The sequence below is a fragment of the Penaeus chinensis genome, chromosome 3, assembly GCF_019202785.1.
Source record: "Penaeus chinensis breed Huanghai No. 1 chromosome 3, ASM1920278v2, whole genome shotgun sequence".
NCBI lineage: Eukaryota > Metazoa > Arthropoda > Malacostraca > Decapoda > Penaeidae > Penaeus > Penaeus chinensis.
In genome coordinates this window covers 36413508-36437192 of record NC_061821.1, presented here as the reverse complement: position 1 = coordinate 36437192, position 23685 = coordinate 36413508, and the positions used below count along the sequence as shown (strand labels likewise).

General features: G+C 30.2%; 2 protein-coding genes across 2 annotated transcripts in view; one reads left to right on the top strand and one right to left on the bottom strand.

Annotated features, from left to right (window-relative positions):
• LOC125041330 (A disintegrin and metalloproteinase with thrombospondin motifs 7-like) overlaps window positions 1-23685 on the bottom strand; it is a 134440-nt gene that overhangs the window by 91566 nt on the left and 19189 nt on the right. The gene's annotated exons all lie outside the window — the stretch shown is intronic.
• LOC125041322 (DNA ligase 1-like) lies at window positions 9788-14852 on the top strand. Its single transcript, XM_047636182.1, has 15 exons — window positions 9788-9919; window positions 11319-11398; window positions 11501-11673; window positions 11799-12019; window positions 12150-12278; window positions 12395-12534; window positions 12736-12937; window positions 13058-13264; window positions 13379-13595; window positions 13694-13800; window positions 13920-14048; window positions 14134-14222; window positions 14356-14464; window positions 14569-14661; window positions 14802-14852. The coding sequence occupies exons 1-15, from the start codon at window positions 9788-9790 to the stop codon at window positions 14850-14852; spliced, it is 2079 nt and encodes a 692-aa protein (XP_047492138.1).

Here is a 23685-nt window from a genome sequence, read left to right as displayed (position 1 = left end):
TATCATCAGAAATTAAACTATATGAATCATTTGATATTATGGATGTAATGATGAAATTAGATATTGTCAAATGTGTAATATCCATGGGCTATTCTAGAGATGATGTTAAAAATACTCTTAAGAAACATATTGATAAGACTGGCTGGCCATATTTAAGAGTAGAATCATTTATTAATGATATTAATAAAGTAAATATAATCATTCCTGAAGATAACAATGCAGAAAGTGTGTATCCTCCTGGTTTAAATGTACATATTCTGTTCACATCCTAGAGTCCCTGACGTCACAGGAATTATCCAAGGCCACAATATGGCAGATGAAATAGATTTAGGAACTATACCCAATGCCGAGAATATGGAAACCAAACATCTCAAGAAACATTACCCAATGCCGAGAATATGGAAAACCAAACATCTCAAGAAACATTACCCAATGCCGAGAATATGGAAAACCAAACATCTCAAGAAACATTACCCAATGCCGAGAATATGGAAAACCAAACATCTCAAGAAACATTACCCAATGCCGAGAATATGGAAAACCAAACATTCTCAAGAAACATTACCCAATGCCGAGAATATGGAAAACCAACATTCAAGAACTTACCAATGCAAGAAATACCATAAACAATTCAAGAAACATTACCAATGCCGAGAATATGGAAAACCAAACATTCAAGAAACATTACCCAATGCCGAGAATATGGAAAACCAATCATCTCAAGAAACTTACCCAATGCCGAGAATGTGGAAAACCAAACATTTCAAGAAACATTACCCGATGCCGAGAATGTGGAAAACCAAACATCTCAAGAAACTTTACCCAGATGCCGAGAATATGGAAACCCAAACATCTCAAGAAACTTTACCCAATGCCGAGAATATGGAAACCCAAACATCTCAAGAAACTTTACCCAATGCCGAGAATATGGAAACCCAAACATCTCAAGAAACTTTACCCAATGCCGAGAATATGGAAACCCAAACATCTCAAGAAACTTTACCCGAAACAGAAAATACCGATATTGAAATTTATAGTTGCAAAGTATGTATGCAAAATAACGCATGTGTATTATATATGCCATGTAGACATATCGCTGCTTGTATATGTTGTAGTCTTCAGTTAAAAAATTGTCCTGTTTGTCGAGCAAATATTGAATTTATAACGAAAGCTATCATGTCTTGAATCAAATATATGGAAAATGTATAAATAATAGTTGTATATATGTAGTGTATCTTAGATATAATAATTTTAGAAATGTATATATGTATTAATCATCATAATATTGTAAATATATAAGATTGTTTATTAAAATATATGACAAATATATGACATTTTATATATCCTGTGAGAAAAACAAAATAATACTTATTGTTGAGGGTATTTAAACATATATTGCTATGTAACAACAAACAAGTCAACCACTACCAGTATATTTTATCTTTTTATATATCCTGTGAGAGAAAAACACAAAAACAAAAATGTGACTTTTCCACATCCTGTGAGAAAACGAAATAATACTTGCTGTCGGGGGTATTTGAAAATAAATTGCTATATAACAGAAACAAGTCAACCTCTACCAGTATAAACTGTCATATTATAGATCATGTGAGAGAATATTGTGTGAGAAAAGTAACATTATATATATATATATATATATATATATACTCTGATCCTGTGAGAGACTTGATGTTGAGAGTATATGGAAATATATTGATACATGACGACAGAAACAAGTCAACCGCTACCAACAATATAAATTGACTGCATAGGTCATAGTATTCATAATGCTTACAGACAAAGAGAAAGAGATAATATATAATCATTTTTGTCATGAACAAAACAGAGTGAATACATTCGATATATTCAAAGATGAAAAACATGTAGATAATGGCCTGAATACATTCGATATATTCAAAGATGAAAAACATGTAGATAATGGCCAGCCCGCCATCCACCCTATACTATTGGCCAAAGCTGGATTCTTCCATATTAAGGATTATATAATGTGTTTTTCTTGTAATTTAACATTTGATCTAAAAAATATCAGAACACCAGATGATATTATAAAAATTCATAAGGAGAAAAAACCCAAATGTATGTTTGCCCAAAATTTATATTCCTTTGAAAATATTGACCAATATTATCAACCACCTACAATATGCAAGACTTATTATCCATTAAGACCCGATTTGACATATCCATATATGCATGAGGAGGTACGATTAGAGACATTTATCGATTGGCCAATTGATTGGATATCTCCTACAGAATTAGCTGCTAATGGATTTCTTTATACAAAAAGAAGGGACCTTGTTGAATGTGTCTTTTGCCAAAAAAAAATATGCAGTCTTAAAAAAGGTGATATAGTAAGAGAAGTACATCGACATATATCCCCTGATTGTCCTTTTGTTACTGGGAAAACAACATTAAATATTCCTAATAGAAGGTGTAACATTTTTTATAAACTGCCAGGGAAAAAGACACACATTATTCCAAAAAAGAATGAATCAAAAATTGATAACCTCTTAGAACACTGTATTTCTTTTGATAAAAATTTCACGAAAAAAAAAGAGAGACTAGCAAGCTTCCATAATTGGCCTGACAATGTTAAGCAAGAACCAGAAGCACTTGCCGAAGCTGGATTTTATTATAAAGGTCTCTATGACCATGTTCACTGCTTTCACTGTAGTGGTGTTATTCACAATTGGGAGAAAAAAGATATACCGTGGCATGAACATGCTAAATGGTATCCAAATTGTAACTATCTCCTTATAAAGAAAGGACATTCATTTGTTGAATACGTTCGAGAACAAATGAAATTAGAAAATGAACTAATTCGATCAAAAAATGAAGACATGGAACCAATGGATAAATTGATGGAATTGGATATTGTTAAATGTGTAATAATGTTAGGATATCATATAAATGATGTTAAACATACTCTTGATATTCATATTAATGAGACCGGCTGGCCATATTTAAGCATAGAACCATTTCTTTATGACATAATGAAATATAATAATATCACATATAATGTTAATCCATCATCCATCATGAAACGTCTATTAAATGAGACGAAAGATCCATATATGCTGTCGATTCGATCTATAATCGAATCTCATCTATCCAGAAGCGAGTTTCCATCTCCATCTGTAAATGATACGGGAAAATGTTTGTATCCTCCTGGATTATTATCTTTAAGCAACTTGTATGAAATAAGTGAAACCCCTACATTTCCAGTATTTAATATATCAGATACGATTGTGCCTCTTACACCTGAAAAAGAGAATACTGAGATTCATATATCTCAAGCAACTTTACCCAATGCAGAAAACATGGAAACCCCTGCATCTCTAGAAGCTGTTCCCGAAGCAAATAATGCCGAGAATTATCACATATGTAAAAAGTGTAAGATTAGTCGTGTATGTATATTGTATCTTCCATGTCACCATATGGTTACTTGTGAAGAATGTGCTCTTGTCATGATGAATTGTTTCATTTGTCAAAAAGAAATCAAGTATATAACGAAGCCTATTGTGTGTTGAATCAAGTATATGTTTATATTAACCATTATAATATAGTGAAATATATATATATTACAAAGTATATGTTTATATCAACCATTACAATATAGTGAAATATATATATATATATATATATATATATATATATACAAAGTATGTGATTATATTAACCATTATAATATAGTGAATATATATATATATATATATATATATATATATATATATATATATATATATATATATATATATATATATATTGTATTATAAAAATAAGACTATTCCTAAAGACCGGAATAAAAAAATATTATCTGATAATGGGGATATAATATATACTGCTTTATTATTGCGCTTGACGACAGATACAAGTCAACCTCTACCATATATTTGATCGCAATAGATCATGATATTTATGATGTTTACAAATAAGGATAAAGAGTTAATCCTTAATCATTTTTGTCATGAACAAAACAGAGTGAATACATTTAATATATATACTACGAATAGATTATCCATCAACCATATATTATTGGCCAAAGCTGGATTTTTCAATATAAATGATCATATAAAGTGCTTTACTTGTGATTTAATAATTGATCCTAATATTATCGGAACATCAGATGATATTATAAAGATTCATAAAGAGAAAAGCCCAGAATGTCTGTTTGCGCAAAGTTTATTTTCCTTTGAAAATATTGACAAGTTTTATAAAACGCCTCAAATACACAAGTCTTTTCCCGAGGGTTTATCATTGAACCATGAGCATTATCGAATAGAGACATTTATCGAATGGCCGATCGATTGGATCTCACCTAGAGATTTAGCTGCTGATGGATTTTTTTCTTTGAGAAAAGAAGACCATGTTATGTGTATTTATTGTAAAACGATAATGAACGGCTCTGAAAAAGATGATATATTAAAAGAAGAACATCGACATCAATCCCCTAGTTGTCCTTTTGTTACTGGGGAAATAACATCAAATATTTCAAATGTAAAGAAGACCATTTTCGATATGTTGTTAGATCGAAAGATGTATATATCTCAAGAGAGGAAAAATTCATATATAAAAGGCCTCTTGAGACATACTACTTCTTTTGGAAAAGGTTTCATGGCAGAAAAAAAGAGACTAGCAAGTTTTGATAACTGGCCTGAATGTATTCATCAAAAACCACAAGCTCTTGCCGAAGCTGGCTTTTATTATAGAGGTTTGAGTGACCATGTTAACTGCTTTCATTGTAATGGTATTATTCGCAATTGGGAGGAAGAGGATATACCTTGGAATGAACATGCTAAATGGTATCCAGATTGTAACTATCTCCTTTTAAAGAAAGGAGTAGAATTTGTTGACAACATTCAAGATCAAATTTCATTAGAAATTAAACTATATGAATCATTTGATATTATGGATATAATGATGAAATTGGATATTGTCAAATGTGTAATATATATGGGCTATTCTAGAGATGATGTTAAAAATACTCTTAAGAAACACATTGATGAGACTGGCTGGCCATACTTAAGGTTAGAACCATTTATTGACGATATAAAAATTCTAAATACAAATACTCCTAAACCACTATCCATCATTAAACGTCTATTAAAAAAGACGAATGATGCATATATTCTATCGTATCAATCTAGAATCGAATCGCTTTTATCCAAAAGCGAGTCTCCATCTCCATCTGTGAACAACATGGGAGAAAGTTTGTATCCTCCTGGTTTATCATTTATTGTACCCCAAATGCATATTGCTAAGCTTCCTCCACTTATTGTACCTGACCTGGAAACTTTACCCGAAGAAGAGAATATGGATATCCTTGCATCTCTAGAAACTTTACCCAATGCAGAAAATATGGAAATCCTTGCATCTCTAGAAACTTTACCCAATGCAGAAAATATGGAAATCCTTGCATCTCTAGAAACTTTACCCAATGCAGAAAATATGGAAACTTTATCATCTCAAGAAACTTTACCCAATGCAGAAGAGAATATGGAAACTTTATCATCTCAAGAAACTTTACCCCAAATAAAAAATGCCACCGAGATATGTAAAAGGTGTAAGATTAATAGTATATGTATAATAAATGTCCCATGTAGACATATGGTTGCTTGTGATCATTGTATTTTTGCCTTAGGTAAATGTCCCATTTGTCAAGAACATATCCAATATATATCCAAAGTTATCATTGTTTGAATCATATATATATATATATATATATATATATATATATATATATATATATATATATATATATATACATACCTAAAGACTGAAACTATTATATAAAATTTATGATAAAAACATATGATACTTTATATATCCTGTGAGTAAACGATTTCTGATAAACGTATAATAAAATATTATTTGATGCTGAGCAGTATATGATAATATACTACTATTATATATATATATATATATATATATATATATATATATATCAATGAAAATAGTTATGCTTGACGACAGAAACAAGTCACCCTCTATCATATACATTTGACTGCATATTTATGATGAATAATAATAATAGAGATAAAGAGTTAATCCTTATTCAGAACAGAGAGAATACATTCAAAGAATGTATCACAAAAGGATATTACAGATTACCCATCAACTATAGACTACTGGCTAAAGCTGGATTCTATTATATTAACAATCATATAAAGTGTTTTTTTTGTGATTTAACAATTGATTTGAAAACTATCAAAACATCAGATGATATTATAAAGATTCATAAGGAGAGAAGCCCCGAATGTCTGTTTGCGCAAAATCTACATTCCTTTGAAAATATTGAAAAGTTTTTTAAGCCGCCTCAGATAAATAAGGCATTTGGCCGGGGTTACGGTTTAGAATGGGAGCAGTTTCGATTAGAAACATTTATCGGTAGGCATATCGATTGGATATCTCCTATAGATTTAGCTGCTGATGGATTTTATTATGAAGGAGACCATATTGAATGTATCTTTTGTGAAATAAAAATAAAAGACCTTGAAAAAGGCGATATAATAAGAAAAATACATCAACGTGTATCCCCTAGTTGTCCTCTTATTAATGAGGAAGCATTTAGTAATGTTCCTATCGTAAAGAAGAACATTTTCAAAAAACTATTACATCGAGATATATATGAAATACCAGAGACGGAAGATACCACAGGTGATATCATAAGACACATGTATTTACATTATGAGTTGAGATTTATTACAACAGAAAAGAGACTAGCGAGCTTCAATAACTGGCCTAAATGCTTTGACCAAAAACCACAACCACAAACTCTTGCCGAAGCTGGATTCTATTATGAAGGTTTGGGTGACCGCGTTCGTTGCTTTTCCTGTTTGGGTGTTATTGGTAACTGGGAGAAAAAGGATATACCGTGGCATGAACATGCTAAATGGTATCCAAATTGTACCCATCTCCTTTTAAAGAAAGGAAAAAAATTTGTTAACAATATTCAAGATCAATATGATCCTACATTATATAAATCATATGATGATCATATGGATATAATGATGAAATTAGATATTGTCAAATGTATATTATTCATGGGATATTCTATAAATGATGTTAAAAGTACTCTTAAAAAACATATTGATGAGACCGGCTGGCCATATTTAAGGTTAGAACCATTTATTTGTGATATTAAAAAGATAAATCCAAATATTCCTGATCCACCATCCATCATTAGACGTCTATTAAATGAAACAAAAGATGCATATATTCTGTCGATTCGATCTATAATCGAGTCCCCATCATCATCTGTGAACAATATGGGAGAAAGCTTACATCCTCCTGGTTTATCAGTTTTAAGCAATTTGTGTGAAACAAGTGAAACCCCTACATCTTCAGTACCTGTATCTGGAATAGACAAACCATATATAATCGTACCTCCTTCAACTCTGATAAAAGTTATACCCGAACCACGTGTTGATGAGTTTCCTCCACTTGTTGTACCTGACCTGGATATTATTGAGTATTTTCCACCTGAAACAGAACAAGAAACTCTACCCAATATAGAGAATATGGAAATCCTTGCATCTCAAGAAACTCTACCCAATATAGAGAATATGGAAATCCTTGCATCTCAAGAAACTCTACCCAATATAGAGAACATGGAAATCCTTGCATCTCAAGAAACTCTACCCAATATAGAGAATATGGAAATCCTTGCATCTCAAGAAACTCTACCCAGAGCAAATAATCTAGAAAGTTTACTTGAACAAATTCAGAAAGATCATATATGTAAAATATGTATGGTTAATAATATATGTATAATGTATCTTCCGTGTAAACATATGGTTGCCTGTGAATATTGTACTTATAAGTTGAAGTATTGTCCCATTTGTCGACAAGATATATATTATATAATTAATCCTATCACATCTTGATTTATATATATTAACTAATATATATATATATATATATATATATATATATATATATATATATATAAAATGTGTATGAGTTATAATATATATATATATATATATATATATATATATATATATATATATATTATATCTTCCGTGTAGACATATGGTTGCTTGTAAATATTGTACTATTCACTTGAAAAAATGTCCCATATATAATTGAAATTGTATATGAATAAACAAGTATATATATATATATATATATATATATATATATATATATATATATATTTGTTTTATATATATACAACATTCATCAAGATAAATAAAATATTTGTATATTATGATATAATTGTTTTTATATACTTTACCAGAGTTGGAATATAAAAGAAGAAACAAATATATTTGAACATAACACTCGTATATAAACAATGAGAGAATATGGAAATATATATTATTCATCAATGGGGGGATTATTGAATGCACTAACAGAAGCTGGATATCCAATATCGAGAAACGATTTGTCTGAAAGAAATATTGAATCCTCATACGGAAACGATGGAGTAGTATTAACACATGCATCCGAAGAGGCTCTTTGTTTAACACTATACTGTGCATTAGGATTATTATTAGAAAAGGGTATAAATGTAAAATTGAGTAAATCTAAAGCTGATTACCTGTTAAACTTCCCTGCTGTTAAAATTGAAATTAGACCCAACCGTGAAAACAATACTATTGTAAGGGGAAGAGTGTATAAAAATGACAATATTACTGTCAGAGATATGAACGTCAATGATATCCATAATGGTGGAAAAGAATATTCATATCAAAATAAAACACAATACAATAATGCATTGAAATCAATCATCATCGAAAGTCAAGGACGAGGATTAAAGGCCCGCGATATACTTTCCACTACATTATATATAGACTCGTATGATAGAAACCGGCTACCGGATATTATCGCAGATATTGCTAATTATCCTCTAAAGTTCTTTAGAGCAATAATATTAAGAGGGAAACGACTTTGAAATCTTATTTTTTTTAAACTAATATTAAAAGAGGAACACGACCTTATTCCTTAATTTAAAATGTCAAACACTATATTCGATACCAATTATAAAATCTTATTCTTTGGTAAAGATGTGACTCAAGATATACAAATGATAAAAAATAAAATATCTCTCATCATTACTTGTATCCATAATCAAGGTAATGATAATTTGTTATTCTTAAAGAATAATAAAACATACTCTGTAAGCAATGTTATGAAATTAACATCATATACTAAAGGTGATGAAAATTGCTTTACAGATGATTTATTACATGAAAATGCAATCAGCATATTAACATTTGCTATTTTAAATAAAGGCTGGAATAAAGCTACTATAAGAACTATAGAAAATGAAATGATTAAGAAATGTTTTCATCTGCACTATATTACCAAAGAAGAATATAAATACCTAAATAAAAAATACAAGAAGAAGAATAAGGAGATCTCTAGTGATACAATTACATATATATTAGATTTTTTGTGGAATAAATGTTGTTTTAATAAGTTATATAGCGATAGACATTTGAAAAAGAAAAAAACACTCCTCAGATTAATACAAAAATGTAAGTTATCATTATCCTTGGATATTTTGATTAAACATGATTTATCATTTTTTAGTTTACCGATTGCAGCCGGTATTGTAGTTTATGAATATCTTACACAAAATAATACAAATTTACAATTAGTAAAGGATGCGGCAAGACTATTAATATCCAAAGAAAAATATCTTCAATATTCCAAGGCGACAGATAATCCTATTTTGATTGATGCAAAAAATAAAAATATGAGTCTTAGTTTTACTAACAAGAAAAATGAAACAAACTGTGCATTGTTATTATGTAAATCCATGTCTATAGATTATTGTCCTGAAAAGGATACGAAAAGTAAAATATTTAATCTCAAACGACTCTTCAGTATCATTGACATTGACAATAACAAATTTAGGAATTGTCTAGGTACCGTATATGATAATATAGATGTAAGCGATTTACTTCCTAATATTACGCATGGAAGTAAATCGCTAGACTGGTATTCAAAACTTGATAAAAATATGGATGCTAAAATGATTATTCCCGACAAGAATGACGAACACGTCTATATGAACGGAATCATTAAGAATGATAATATATCTACTAATATAAATCGAAATACAATTCAAGAACACATATATGACGATATTGATGAACATGTTTATATTGATATGAATAGGAAGATAAATAATAATAATTATATGTTACTATCAGCCAATGAACAGAAGGTATCTGAAAAAAAGGATTATTATAAAACAAAGGATACCGAACAATACAAGGACCCGAGACAAATAGCCCCTAACACGACTTACGATGTACCCAAAAGTATTTATCGTATACCAAACCCTATATATTATCATTCTAACACTTTACCCAGAAAAAGTAAAATTTGCCAGATGGAATCGATAACATGTACACCTTCAATAACATCACATGGTTCTCACTATGATATACCTAAAATACCAACAAGTATCTATGACTGTAAAAGATTTATGATTCAATGTCCCATGTGTCAAAAATATAACATACCATCGTGTATTATCAAATGTAATGAATGTCAGATAAAATTAGAAAATTCTCATTAAATACCAACGATATATAATCATTAAATACCAACAATATATATATATATATATATATATATATATATATATAAAAATGAAATATAAATTGTATACTATCCATGGGCATATAATAAATATAATGAGTATATTATAGAGTATTTATATTCATATCTTATTCATCATCTAAAACATAATCCAAATCCATATATAATTTAATATATTCATATACATATAAAAATATATCAAAGGACCGTTACAATTCACCTACTCTATAGATTTATTATTGAAACTAGTATTGAAACTAAACAAGTATCTATATAGAAATATAGTATTGAAACTAAATAAGTATCTATATAGAAATATAGTATTGAAACTAAATAAGTATCTATATAGAAATATAGTATTGAAACTAAATAAGTATCTATATAGAAATATAGTATAGAAACTAAATAAGTATCTATATAGAAATATAGTATTTAAACTAAATAAGTGTCTATACAGTATTGAAACTAAATAAGTGTCTATACAGTATTGAAACTAAATAAGTATCTATAAAGTATTGAAACTAAATAAGTATCTATAAAGTATTGAAACTAAATAAGTGACTATATAGAAATATAGTATTGAAACTAAATAAATATCTATATAAAAGTTAATATTTTGATTTCATTATTTGTATAAAATATAAAACATGAAACGAAACAATGATTGTATTGAAAAGGAAAAGGAGACCGAAAGATATCCAGATAATGATAATAAACCACCTGCCCAAAAATACTCCAAGCTGGAACTTGGGCTAGATTATGATCCTTCTAAGGACAATTATCATCCCATTAACGATGCCTTCTGGAAGCAGGGTGAAGAGTAAGAATCCTTTGTATAATGTTAATTATTTAATATTACCGTAAATGAACACACTTTTATTGGTTATATTTAAGAGGTTTAATTACATATTTACAATTTCAGGACACCTTATATGGCTCTAGTCAACACTATGAAATTGATTGAAAAAACAAACGGTCGTTTGAAGATTATTGAGACATTGGCAAATTTCTTCAGATCTGTTATTGTCTTGTCTCCAGATGATTTATTATGTTGTGTCTACCTATGTCTCAATAAAATAGCACCTGCCTTTGAAGGTATGTTGAAGTTTGTAATATATAAAAAAATAATAAAATATTTGATCTATTCATTGATAGAATATATATATATATATATATATATATATATATATATATCCAACAAGTATATTCTTTTTTCTTAGGCACCGAGCTGGGTATAGGAGAAAATATTCTTATGCGAGCAATTGCCCAAGCTTCAAGACATAGTATTGAGAAGATTAAACAAGATAGAAAACAGAAAGGTGATCTCGGTATTGTTGCTGAACAATGCCATTCGACTGAAAGAATCACAAATATGCCAAATTTGACAGTAAAAGATCTCTTTGACCAGCTGAAAGAAATTGCATCTCTAGCTGGCAATGATGTAGGTTATATAAATTTATATATTTTAAACTAAATATAACATCATTTATATACATACATACATATATATATATATATATATATATATATATATAATATTGAAGCAAGATATATTCTATATCCTCATACAGGCTCACGGTAAAAAGATTGACAAGATAAAGGATATATATATTGCCTGTCGAGCTTCCGAATCCCGTTATCTTGTCCGATCTCTCAATGGAAAACTTCGCATTGGTTTGGCCGAGAAGTCGGTTCTGCAGGTGGGTTTATGGTTTAATCAAAGTCAACATTACCAAATATTGTATATTATATTATTTATAAAGTCTTAGACATTAATATTATAACCTTTTTTATAATATTAAATATTTTTTTTCAGGCCATAGCCCAAGCTAACTACCTTACACCTCCAGGTCAAAAATATCCACCGAATATTATTAATGCGGGCAAAACAATAGGTTCAAAACAGTTAAAAAAACAATTTGAAAAGTACGGTACAATACTAAGCACGATCTACAAGTAAGAATTGTGATCAATGTTTAATTATATAAAAAAAAATGTTAGCACTTTTAAAAGTGTCATTGGTTGTTATATGGTACAGTATTTTAATATATAATATTTTTCAAGTTACTATATATTAAATATCCATATTTAATATATATATATATATATATATATATATATATATATATATATATATATATTATATCTTATTTTCAGTGAATTCCCTTCATATGATAAGATCATACCAATCCTTTTAACCGAAGGGATTGAGGAACTCCCCAAATACTGCTCCCTTACCCCTGGAATTCCATTGAAATCGATGTTAGCTCATCCTACTACTGGAATTTCTGAAGTCTTGAAGCGTTTTGAGAATGTCAAGTTTACTTGTGAATTCAAGTATGATGGGGAGAGAGCACAGGTATATATATGTTTACTTCTAATAAATTAGAGTTTGTTTTATATAACCACCTTTTTTAAATTAAATTTATATCTATTCGTTTATATTATATATGTATATATATATATATATATATTACAGATCCATTTAAAGGATGATGGTACAATCAATATATATAGTAGGAATCAAGAAAATAACACAACCAAATATCCCGATGTTATTTCCATCTTGAGAAATGTATTGGGAAAAGATGTTAAATCATGTATCATTGACGCGGAGGTTGTGGCTTGGGATAAAGAAAACCAGCAAATCTTACCCTTCCAAGTCCTAAGTACCAGAAAGAGAAAGGTAATATATACATTTAACTTTACAATTATATATACATATATAGAAATCCCATAAAATATTACAAATATAAAACTCGAATATAATCTAAAAAAAATATGTTTTTTTACTTATCAGGGTGTTAATGAAAAGGATCTCAAAGTACACATATGTATATTTCCCTTTGATTTGCTTTATCTGAATGGCGAATCACTGGTCAAGAAGTCATTCGAGATACGTCGTACTCTATTACGAAATAATTTTAAAGAGAAAGAAGGGAGATTTATCTTTGCAAAGAATATGGACTCCACTAATACAGAAGATATTGAAGAATTTATGGAGGAATCCCTTAAAGGTGAATCTACTTTATTCCATTCGCATGGGAAAACATGATATTATAAATCAACATATTATCAAAATCACTATTGCTAATATATAAATGTGAATTTTCAGAAAAATGTGAGGGTCTCATGATCAAATCTCTGGATGTGAATGCTATTTACGATATAGGAAAACGATCACACAAATGGTTAAAATTGAAGAAGGACTACCTTAATAGAGTATGTCTCATGTTTTTTTTTTCATATATATATAAACTTGTTAGTTCTTGTATATTACATCGATTGTCATTTAATCATGTATATATATATATATATAAATTAACTGGTAATAATTCCAGATGGGGGATACAATTGATGTTGTGGTCATTGGAGGCTATTTAGGCCAAGGCAAGCGCACTGGGCAATATGGAAAGTTTCTTGTAGCTTGCTATGATGAAACTAAAGACAAATTCCAGTCTTTGTGCAAGGTATGTTGTTTTTTCTTAATAGCCTCAATATTGATATACAAATGAGTATGAAATTCATATTTGAAATATCAATTTTACATTTCAGATTGGTACGGGTTTTACAGAACAAAATTTACAAGAATGTTCTACCCTTTTCCAACAATACATTGTAGAAAAACCAATGACTAATTATAGGTTTGTATTTAGGTTATTATATAGACCGTATCATTTATATTTTTTAATGAATAATTTTTACTGTGGTATGAATTGAACAAGTATATATTTCTTTTAAAAAATTGATATGAATATATTCTTCATTATATTCTAGTTATGAAAATGGTACTGGTCCTGATCACTGGTTTAAGCCTGTGAAAGTTTGGGAGATTAAGTGTGCAGATCTTTCCCTTTCACCTATATACAAAGCTGCAGTAGGACTGGTATGTTTTAACGAATATTAAAATTATTTAATAGAGATATTGTTATATTTTAGAAAAAAAACAAATATTATTTCTAATGGTGATATTTAATTTTATACTTATAGGTTGATCCAGAAAAGGGCATTTCTTTGAGATTTCCAAGATTTGTAAGAATTCGTGATGATAAAAATCCTAAAGAAATCACAAATGCAGTACAGGTAAAGAAAAATGAAAACATAGCCAAAAATATAATATATATATATATATATATATATATATATATATATATATATAAATTATTATTGCAATATAACCATAAATATTATTCTTTCAATTTTAATATTTCTCTTTTTTTCAGATTGCAGACCTCTACAATAACCAATACCAGATGAAAAATAATAAGAAATAAAAATAGATAATATAATATTAATGGAATATCCAGTATATGACTGGAATATCCAATATATGAATATATATGACTCTATGGTCCTAAGGGTTCATATTATGAAAAGTAAATAGATATTATAAAGATTTGAGAAACGTATTTTTAATATAATTGACATGAATATAATAAAGATATAAAAACATATATTTAATATAAATGACACGAATATAATAAAAGATTTAAAATCATATATTTAATATAAATGACACTAAAATATTTAAAAACATATATTTAATATAAATGACACGAATATAATAAAAGATTTAAAATCATATATTTAATATAAATGACACGAATATAATAAAGATTTAAAAACATATATTTGTAATGTAAATGAAATGAATATAATAAAGATTTAATAAATATGCTTGTAATATAAATTACATGAACATAATAAAGATTTAAGAAATATATTTGTAATGTAGGTTGGGGATGAATTCACTGATATTGTAAATATAGAAACTAATCATTTGTATGATTAATATAAATATTATTATATTTCCATATAACTATAATAGATATAGATATAGATATATATATATTATATGACAAGCAAATCAAAGACAAGTTCTATAGCAATGAGGGGGTGAACCTTTTTCATTATCTGTCGATCAGTATATATCGGTTATTGAATAACTGTATAATTACCAAGAGGTAAAGATATAAAATTCCTAAATACTGAGATATATATATATATTCAATTGGTATATAACGATAAGATTCAAAAGATGTATAGAACAAGAAGAGAAAAATATCTGGAACAGCGTGAGAAGATAAGAGATGATCACAACAAAATGTTGATAGAGCTAAACCAAGTTAAGAAAAGGTGGACAGAATATAATACAAGTCTTTATTCAGAAGCGAATACAATAAAAAGACCAACATGGAGGAGATATATGATCGAGGGGCCAATAACGAGTAAAGAGATTAAACATGCAATAAAAAAGATAGAGATGGAAAATGAAATACTATATGATTATGTTTCTCTTGAAACAATTCAATCTTTAAAAGATTGTGAGCTTGTTGATATTGTTAATTATGTATATGATTCGAAAGTCCTTTTTGAGGAACTACTCGAGTCTATCCTCACGGTCCTACCCAAAAGATCTGAAACTATAAATGATAAAGTTGACAGAGTCATTATTCTAATGAGTTATGTAACGAAAATCGTTTTAAGAGTAATATTTACTCGGAATAGAACAATCATTAGAAAAAGGGACACAGATGAACAGTTTGGATATAGATTTGAAAAAGAAACAAGAAATGCAATTTTCTGTTTGAGAATGTTAATAGAAAAATCCATTGAAAAACAAAAAGACTTGTATATATGTTATATGAACTATGTGAAGCCGTTCACCTGTATAAAGTATGATAAACTGAAAGAATTGCAAGAGAAACTAGAGATCGATAGAAGAGATCGTAAATTAATAAGTAGCCTATACCATGATAAAAAAGTTGCCATCAATTTCCAAAGAGAATTGGATGACTGGGTAGAGATAAAGAAAGACTGTGAGTTATCACCAGATTTATTCAACATGTATAGCGAAGAAGCTCTCGATAAAATAAGGGCATGCGAGGGGGTCGATTTAGAGGGGACGAACTATAACAACTTTAGATATGCAGATAACATTGTTTTGATTGCAGACAGTGAAGAAAAACTTCAGAGAATATTGGATATTGTAACGAAGGAAAGTGAGCGAGTGGGATCAAAGATAAAATACCAGAAATGCCATGTGATGGCGACTAGCAAGAAAGTACATATACCGGAATGTTGTGTCACAGTAAACGGAGTACTAATTAAACAAGTGGATCATTTCAAATATTTAGGCAGTTGGATAACATCGGATGGTAGATCAGATACGGATATCAAATACAGGATCAATTTAGCCAAAAAAGCATTTATGGACATGAGAGAGATATTTTATACAAATAATCTAAACCTGGAAAATAAAATATTTTTATTGAACCATTATATATGGCCAGTATTGTTGTATGGATGCGAGTCGTGGACGATAACTAAACATATGGAAAAAAGGCTTGAAGCAATAGAAATATGGTTTTATAAAAAAATGATAAATAAAACAAAGATGCCGGATGAAGACATTTTGGACTCGATGGAAATAAAAAGACAGCTACTAGATAAGACCAGGTTAATAGATAAGATCAGGTTAACGCAATGGAATTTTATTGGATATGAACTTGGAAGAGAGGGAGGGATAGAAAAAAATATCATGGAAACTGAAATGGCAGGAAAAAGAGCAAGAGGTAGACAAAGATCTAAGATGTTAGACTGGATAACGAATGAATTCAATGTTAAAGATGGAGAGCAGTTGGGTATAATTATAGATAGTTGGAAAAGATTGAGAGAGGGAGGGAGGGAGTGAACTAATATAATCCATCTATACCATTATTCTATAATGATAATATATATGTATATATATAATAATAATATATATGTATATATATAATAATAATATATATATATATATAATAATAATATATATATATATAAAATAAAGATATAAATGTGAAAAGTCATTATCATCAACTTGTATGTCAATCAAGTTAATATATATATATATATTGTATATGTAAATAAAAAACAAGAGTATAAAACACAATTTTTTTATTTTAAACAAAATATAATATTATTGGTAATGTAGTCGTATTTGTGACCTTATAGATTTAGTCAATGGCGTAGTCGTATTTGTGACCTTATAGACTCATAAATTTTTTTAGTCAATGTTTCGGAATTATAACCATCATGATTGTAAATATCCTCTAGTTCCTGTCTCCTTTGTTCTATTATATTTAGAGTTGGTACTCTTCTCTTGTTGATGTTACCTTGAAATACCTTTTTAATGAGTAGAAGATGTTGAGGTTTAAATTTACTATCACGTTTTTTATATATTATAGGAATATCCTCATCCATAGTATTATTATTATTATTGTTATTAGTATCATGGATAATACTAGTATTATTATTATTATTATTATCATGGATAATACTAGTGCCAGGTATAACACTATTATTAACATTTAAATTGTCGGCAATATCTTCATTTCTATCAGCCGTAGTGGTAGCGGTAGATATAATGATATCGTCATCAACGATATTTTCATTGTTGATAGGTTCCTCTTCGGCGGTCTCGATATTGTTGTCGTTTTCATCCCGTTCTTTCAGCTGGTCCCGCAACATTCGCGACAGGTGATTGGCCGTGTCGAGAGCGTGCCGATCGCGCTGCATGGCCTTGTAGTCGCGTTTGGCGGTCTTCACGCTGTGCTTGAGCAGCGACGCGGTCGCCTCCTGAATCCGATCGTCGCCCGCGCTGTGAACCTGCGTGGTCAGAAACTTTCTCACGCTCGCTATACGCAAGTCGGGCAGGTCGTACCGCTCGAAGAATTTCCGCATGAAACGCTGAATGTTGGCCAGGGAAAAGGGCGTGCCGCGGTTCGTCGAGAAAACGTAGTCCGACTTCCATGCCCTGTGCCGAATAAAGCTGACCAGCATGCCGTGCTCGGTGGCGGTTAGTCCAATCTGGTAGGGACCGTACAGCGACGATGTCTTGTGCTGCTTGACTTTGACGATGACGCCGTCGGACGTGTCGATCGCCTCCAGCACTTCGCTGACGAGCAGGTTTCGCACGACGCCCGTTCTCGCTCCCGCCCTGATGATCAGGGGCCAGGCGAGCGCGGCGTGGATCAGGTCGATACTGCATTCGGCCAGGGTCGCTCGCGGTCGTTCGATCAGGCCGTTCACGACATCCCGATGCTTCGCACAGCGGATCAGGGGTCCCATCTCGCCGATCGTGGGCACGTACTCGGCCACCTTTCTATTCATGTTCTCCAGGTCGCCCCTCTTGCGGCACAATCTGGAATAGAAGGCATGTTCGCGCTTGGTCAGCTCGCACAGGGGATGGTTGACCTCGGCACACGCCCATTCGAGGAAACGCTTGAGATGTCCCAGGATGACGTTGATGCTCATGTGCTTGTAGCGCCGGTCCCGCTCCAGCGCGGCGTACAACAGCTCGTAAGATCGCTTGACCGTCCGGTGCTCGATCAGGTCCATGACGGTCAGCGAATGCCGCGCCAGGATCTCGATCACCAGTCGCATGTTGCGCAGCATGCCTCGCTCGTCCACGGTCAGTCCTCCCCGCGATTCGTGACCGATCCACGCCTGCACCGACAGCGGAATCTTGGCCAGGCCCTCTCTCCTCGCCCGGTTCGCTTGCCGCCGGGCCGCGGACGGGGCGCGGAGACGCTCGGCGTTCGTGCCCAGCGCCGATCGGTACGCGTCGCTGCCCGGCTCTAGTCCGTGCATGTTCTGCAGGTGGCACTTCATGTGCCGCACGCCCTTGCCGCAAATGTTACAATTGCTCAGACGGAGGCCGGCGGCGACAGAGGCGTGTTGCGACGTTCTCGCCTCGCTGTATTTTATCTCGAGGTCCCTTCCCGTCATTTTATGCACGTCCCTCATATGCCTCTTCAATTTCACATATTGCTGCCAAATATAAAGAAAATTATAAGAGTTATTAAAAATATACAATATAAGAAAATATATCATTATTTTATATATATATATATATATATAAATATATGTCTCATATATGAATATCTTTACCTTGCTGCAAATGATGCAAATTAACTTGTTGGTGTCTATTTTTGGTCCATCCAATATCTTTTTCACCTGTTTTTCTTTGGCACTCGGTGTTAATCTGCCGGACGGTTTCTTTGAAACATATACAATATCCTGAAATATTATAATAGTTAAAATATTATCAATAAAAATAACAATAAGATTGATATATAGCTTTAAAAATATCATATTTAGATTATTAATAAACTATTAAAAACTAACCTCTTGTTCATTGTCTTCATTTGTATCATCATCATCAATAACATTAGATGATATAACAGTGGGATCAGCAGAGGTAGCAGTAGAGTTGGTAGCAGAGACAGCAGTAGGATGAATAATACTAGCAGTAGAATCGGTTGGAGCAGCAACAAAAATAGAAGTGGAATCGGTTGGAGCAGTAGAGGTAGTAACAATAGGGGTAACCTGTAAATAAAATAAAAATATGATAATACCAACACTATATAATTAGAAGAATATGCCAATATTATAAGAATATACCAATATTATAAGAATATACCAATATTATAAGAATATACCAATATTAGAAGAATATACCAATATTAGAAGAATATACCAATATTAGAAGAATATACCAATATTAGAAGAATATACCAATATTAGAAGAATATACCAATATTATAAGAATATATCAATATTAGAAGAATATACCAATATTAGAAGAATATACCAATATTATAAGAATATACCAATATTAGAAGAATATACCAATATTAGAAGAATATACCAATATTAGAAGAATATACCAATATTATAAGAATATACCAATATTAGAAGAATATACCAATATTATAGTAATGTGACTATATCAATATTACATCATAATATAATAATATTAACACAATGAATAATTTTCATTAGCCATGGGCAAAGCATATTTCTAAATCATAAAAATAATATTATCAAATTAAATAATTAATATGGCTGACTTCGTCAAATTATATACAACTAATTAAAATATCTTTAGGAATATGAATATAAGAATACAGAATTAAATGAATAATATGGCCGGCATCGTCAAATTATAAACAATCTATTATTTGAAATATCTTTAAAGATATAGAATGAAATAGTTAATACGGCTTCGTCAAATTATATACAACTAATTGAAACATCTTTAGGAATATGAATATAAGAATACAGAATTAAATGAATAATATGGCCGGCATCGTCAAATTATAAACAATCTATTATTTGAAATATCTTTAAAAATATAGAATGAAATAGTTAATACGGCTTCGTCAAATTATATACAACTAATTGAAACATCTTTAGGAATATGAATATAAGAATACAGAATTAAATGAATAATATGGCCGGCTTCGTCAAATTATAAACAATCTATTATTTGAAATATCTTTAAAAATATAGAATGAAATAGTTAATACGGCTTCGTCAAATTATATACAACTAATTGAAACATCTTTAGGAATATGAATATAAGAATACAGAATTAAATGAATAATATGGCCGGCATCGTCAAATTATAAACAATCTATTATTTGAAATATCTTTAAAAATATAGAATGAAATAGTTAATACGGCTACGTCGAATTATAAACAACCAATTTTGAAATATCAATAAGAAATTGAATATATAAATAAACAACTAATTAAAGTATCTTTAAGAATTAAATAACTAATATAGCTTCGTTAAATGTCGACCTTTATAAATAAAAGATATACTATTTCAAGAAAAGAAGAAATATAAATCACCAATCGGAATATCATTGATAAATATACAAGCAAATAAAATAACATCATATGCTTCGTTAATTGTCGACCTTTATAAAAAAAAATAAATGTAAATTCTTCGCTAATCACCAATTAATATATCACTGATAATATAAACATACGGGATATGGCTTCGTTAAATGTCAACCTACTTTTATCTTTTGTTTTCTTAATTTTAAGAAATATTACTATTTATAATTCTTTCTAAACCACCAATCGAAACATTAACAAATGTATAAATTATTTTTAATAACCTCCCATGAACTTATTGGACTTGTCTATAACTTCACATAATCTTACCTTTGCAGGATCCTTCCTTGGTTTACTATTTAACGAAATAGAATCCATTAGCTCTAACGTTATCCGAAGTCGTACACTTTTGAAATCAGCAGATACAATATTCGGTCTCTGAATAACCAGCCCCTGACATTAACCCACCTGCGCGAAAACTTACCCTCCCCCCATATTGGCAAAAAAAATAACGGACATTTTTAACCAAGTCTAACTATATAACGAGACTATTTTACCGACAAACAATCGTTACAGTTACCTACCGGTAATTTAACGGACACCCCAATATGCCTAATTGTATAACGAGGCAATTTTACCGACAAACAATCGTTATATAGATATTCACTACCCACCATAGACATTTTAACAAGCTTATTTGTATAACTAGACCATTTTACCGACTAATTGTTTTCGAACAAATGTACCGAGAAGCTTATCCGTGTAACAAGACTGGTATATCAACAAAATATACATATCAAGAAAAAGAGAATATAGTAATTATTCTTTTATATATATATATATATATATATATATATATATATATATATATATATATATATATATATACGATATAGTTAATAATAAATAATATATAATATATTATATATTAGCGCATATTAATAAAAAGAGAATATAGTAATATATTACTTATAAAAGATTTATCCTCTCGCATAAGTCATTGAGATGAGCGGCATCGCCTAAAAATATATATACACTAAGCTCGACAAAATATTTATACTACAGATATTGTTTGTGTGCTAGATCGAATAGAGTGTATCGATTAGTAGTAAATACTAGATGATACGGTGATATAAGAAGACTAAATATAATATTACGGTGATATAAGAAGACTAAATATAATATACTATAAATGGAACAACCCCAGTGGTGATATCAGTCATAATGATGCAGAATATATAAGGATGGAAAAGGAACAAAATAGACACGATACATTTAGATCTATTCAAGATATTATTCATGCAACACATCATCCAAGAGTCTTTGCCAGAGCTGGCTTTTACAAAAATGATCAATCGGTGATCTGCTTCAAGTGTAACTTGAAAATAGATATTAGCGAGATCAACAAAGTGAATGATATTGTGGAATATCATACAACGAAGAATCCGGAATGTATATTTGCTCGAAATTTACCTCCACTTCCAAGATCAAAAGTAATTGAACAATTTAATACTGATCTAAGATATGAAGTGAAAAGATTGGAGACTTTTATAGATTGGCCAGATACATTGACGGAACCCAAGGATTTAGCCGCAGCTGGCTTTTTTTATAGAAGAAAAGGCAATGATTGTATTTGTTATTATTGTGGAATATGTGTGACTATTTCACCTACACAACAGCTTGGATCACAGTATCCTATAATGACTATGCATGGCCAATCCAACCCTAACTGTAAATTTGCACAAGGTGAAGCTGTTGGCAATGTTCCTATTTCTATAGGTAAGATTTTAGATAAAATTTTAAATAGTCATGATAGTGGCAAGATTTATGATGAAGTAGCTACCTCCTCGATAAACAACAGTTCTGAACCATTTCACAAAGAATATATAACACCGAAGTGTCGTGAACAAACTCTTGATAAATGGCCTCTGATAGATCCCATTATACGAATGCCAATTATACCAATAGCAAGTATAGCAGAAGCCGGCTTCTTCTATAAAGGTAACTATATATATATATATATATATATATATATATATATATATATATCCATTCTGAATATATGAAGCAATAGATATAATATTATATATCTTTTCAGGATACCTTAATATTTCATATATCTCTATTCCAGGATACCGTGATCATGTTTATTGCTTCCACTGCAATCTCGGTATATGTAATTGGGAAAGGAATGATAACCCATGGATACTACATGCTATGTATAATCCCGATTGTCCCTATATTCGAAAATTGGGTTATGCTGCTATCGAACAGGTAAGATATATACATATATATATATATATATAGAAACTCAATATATATTGTTTTATAACGGATTCTTTCGATGTGATATTTTCTTTTTATTTATATAATACTTTCTCTTTTTAAGGCAAAGAGGGAAAAACGGTTGATGTACAAGAAACCTGCTCCACATAGTCC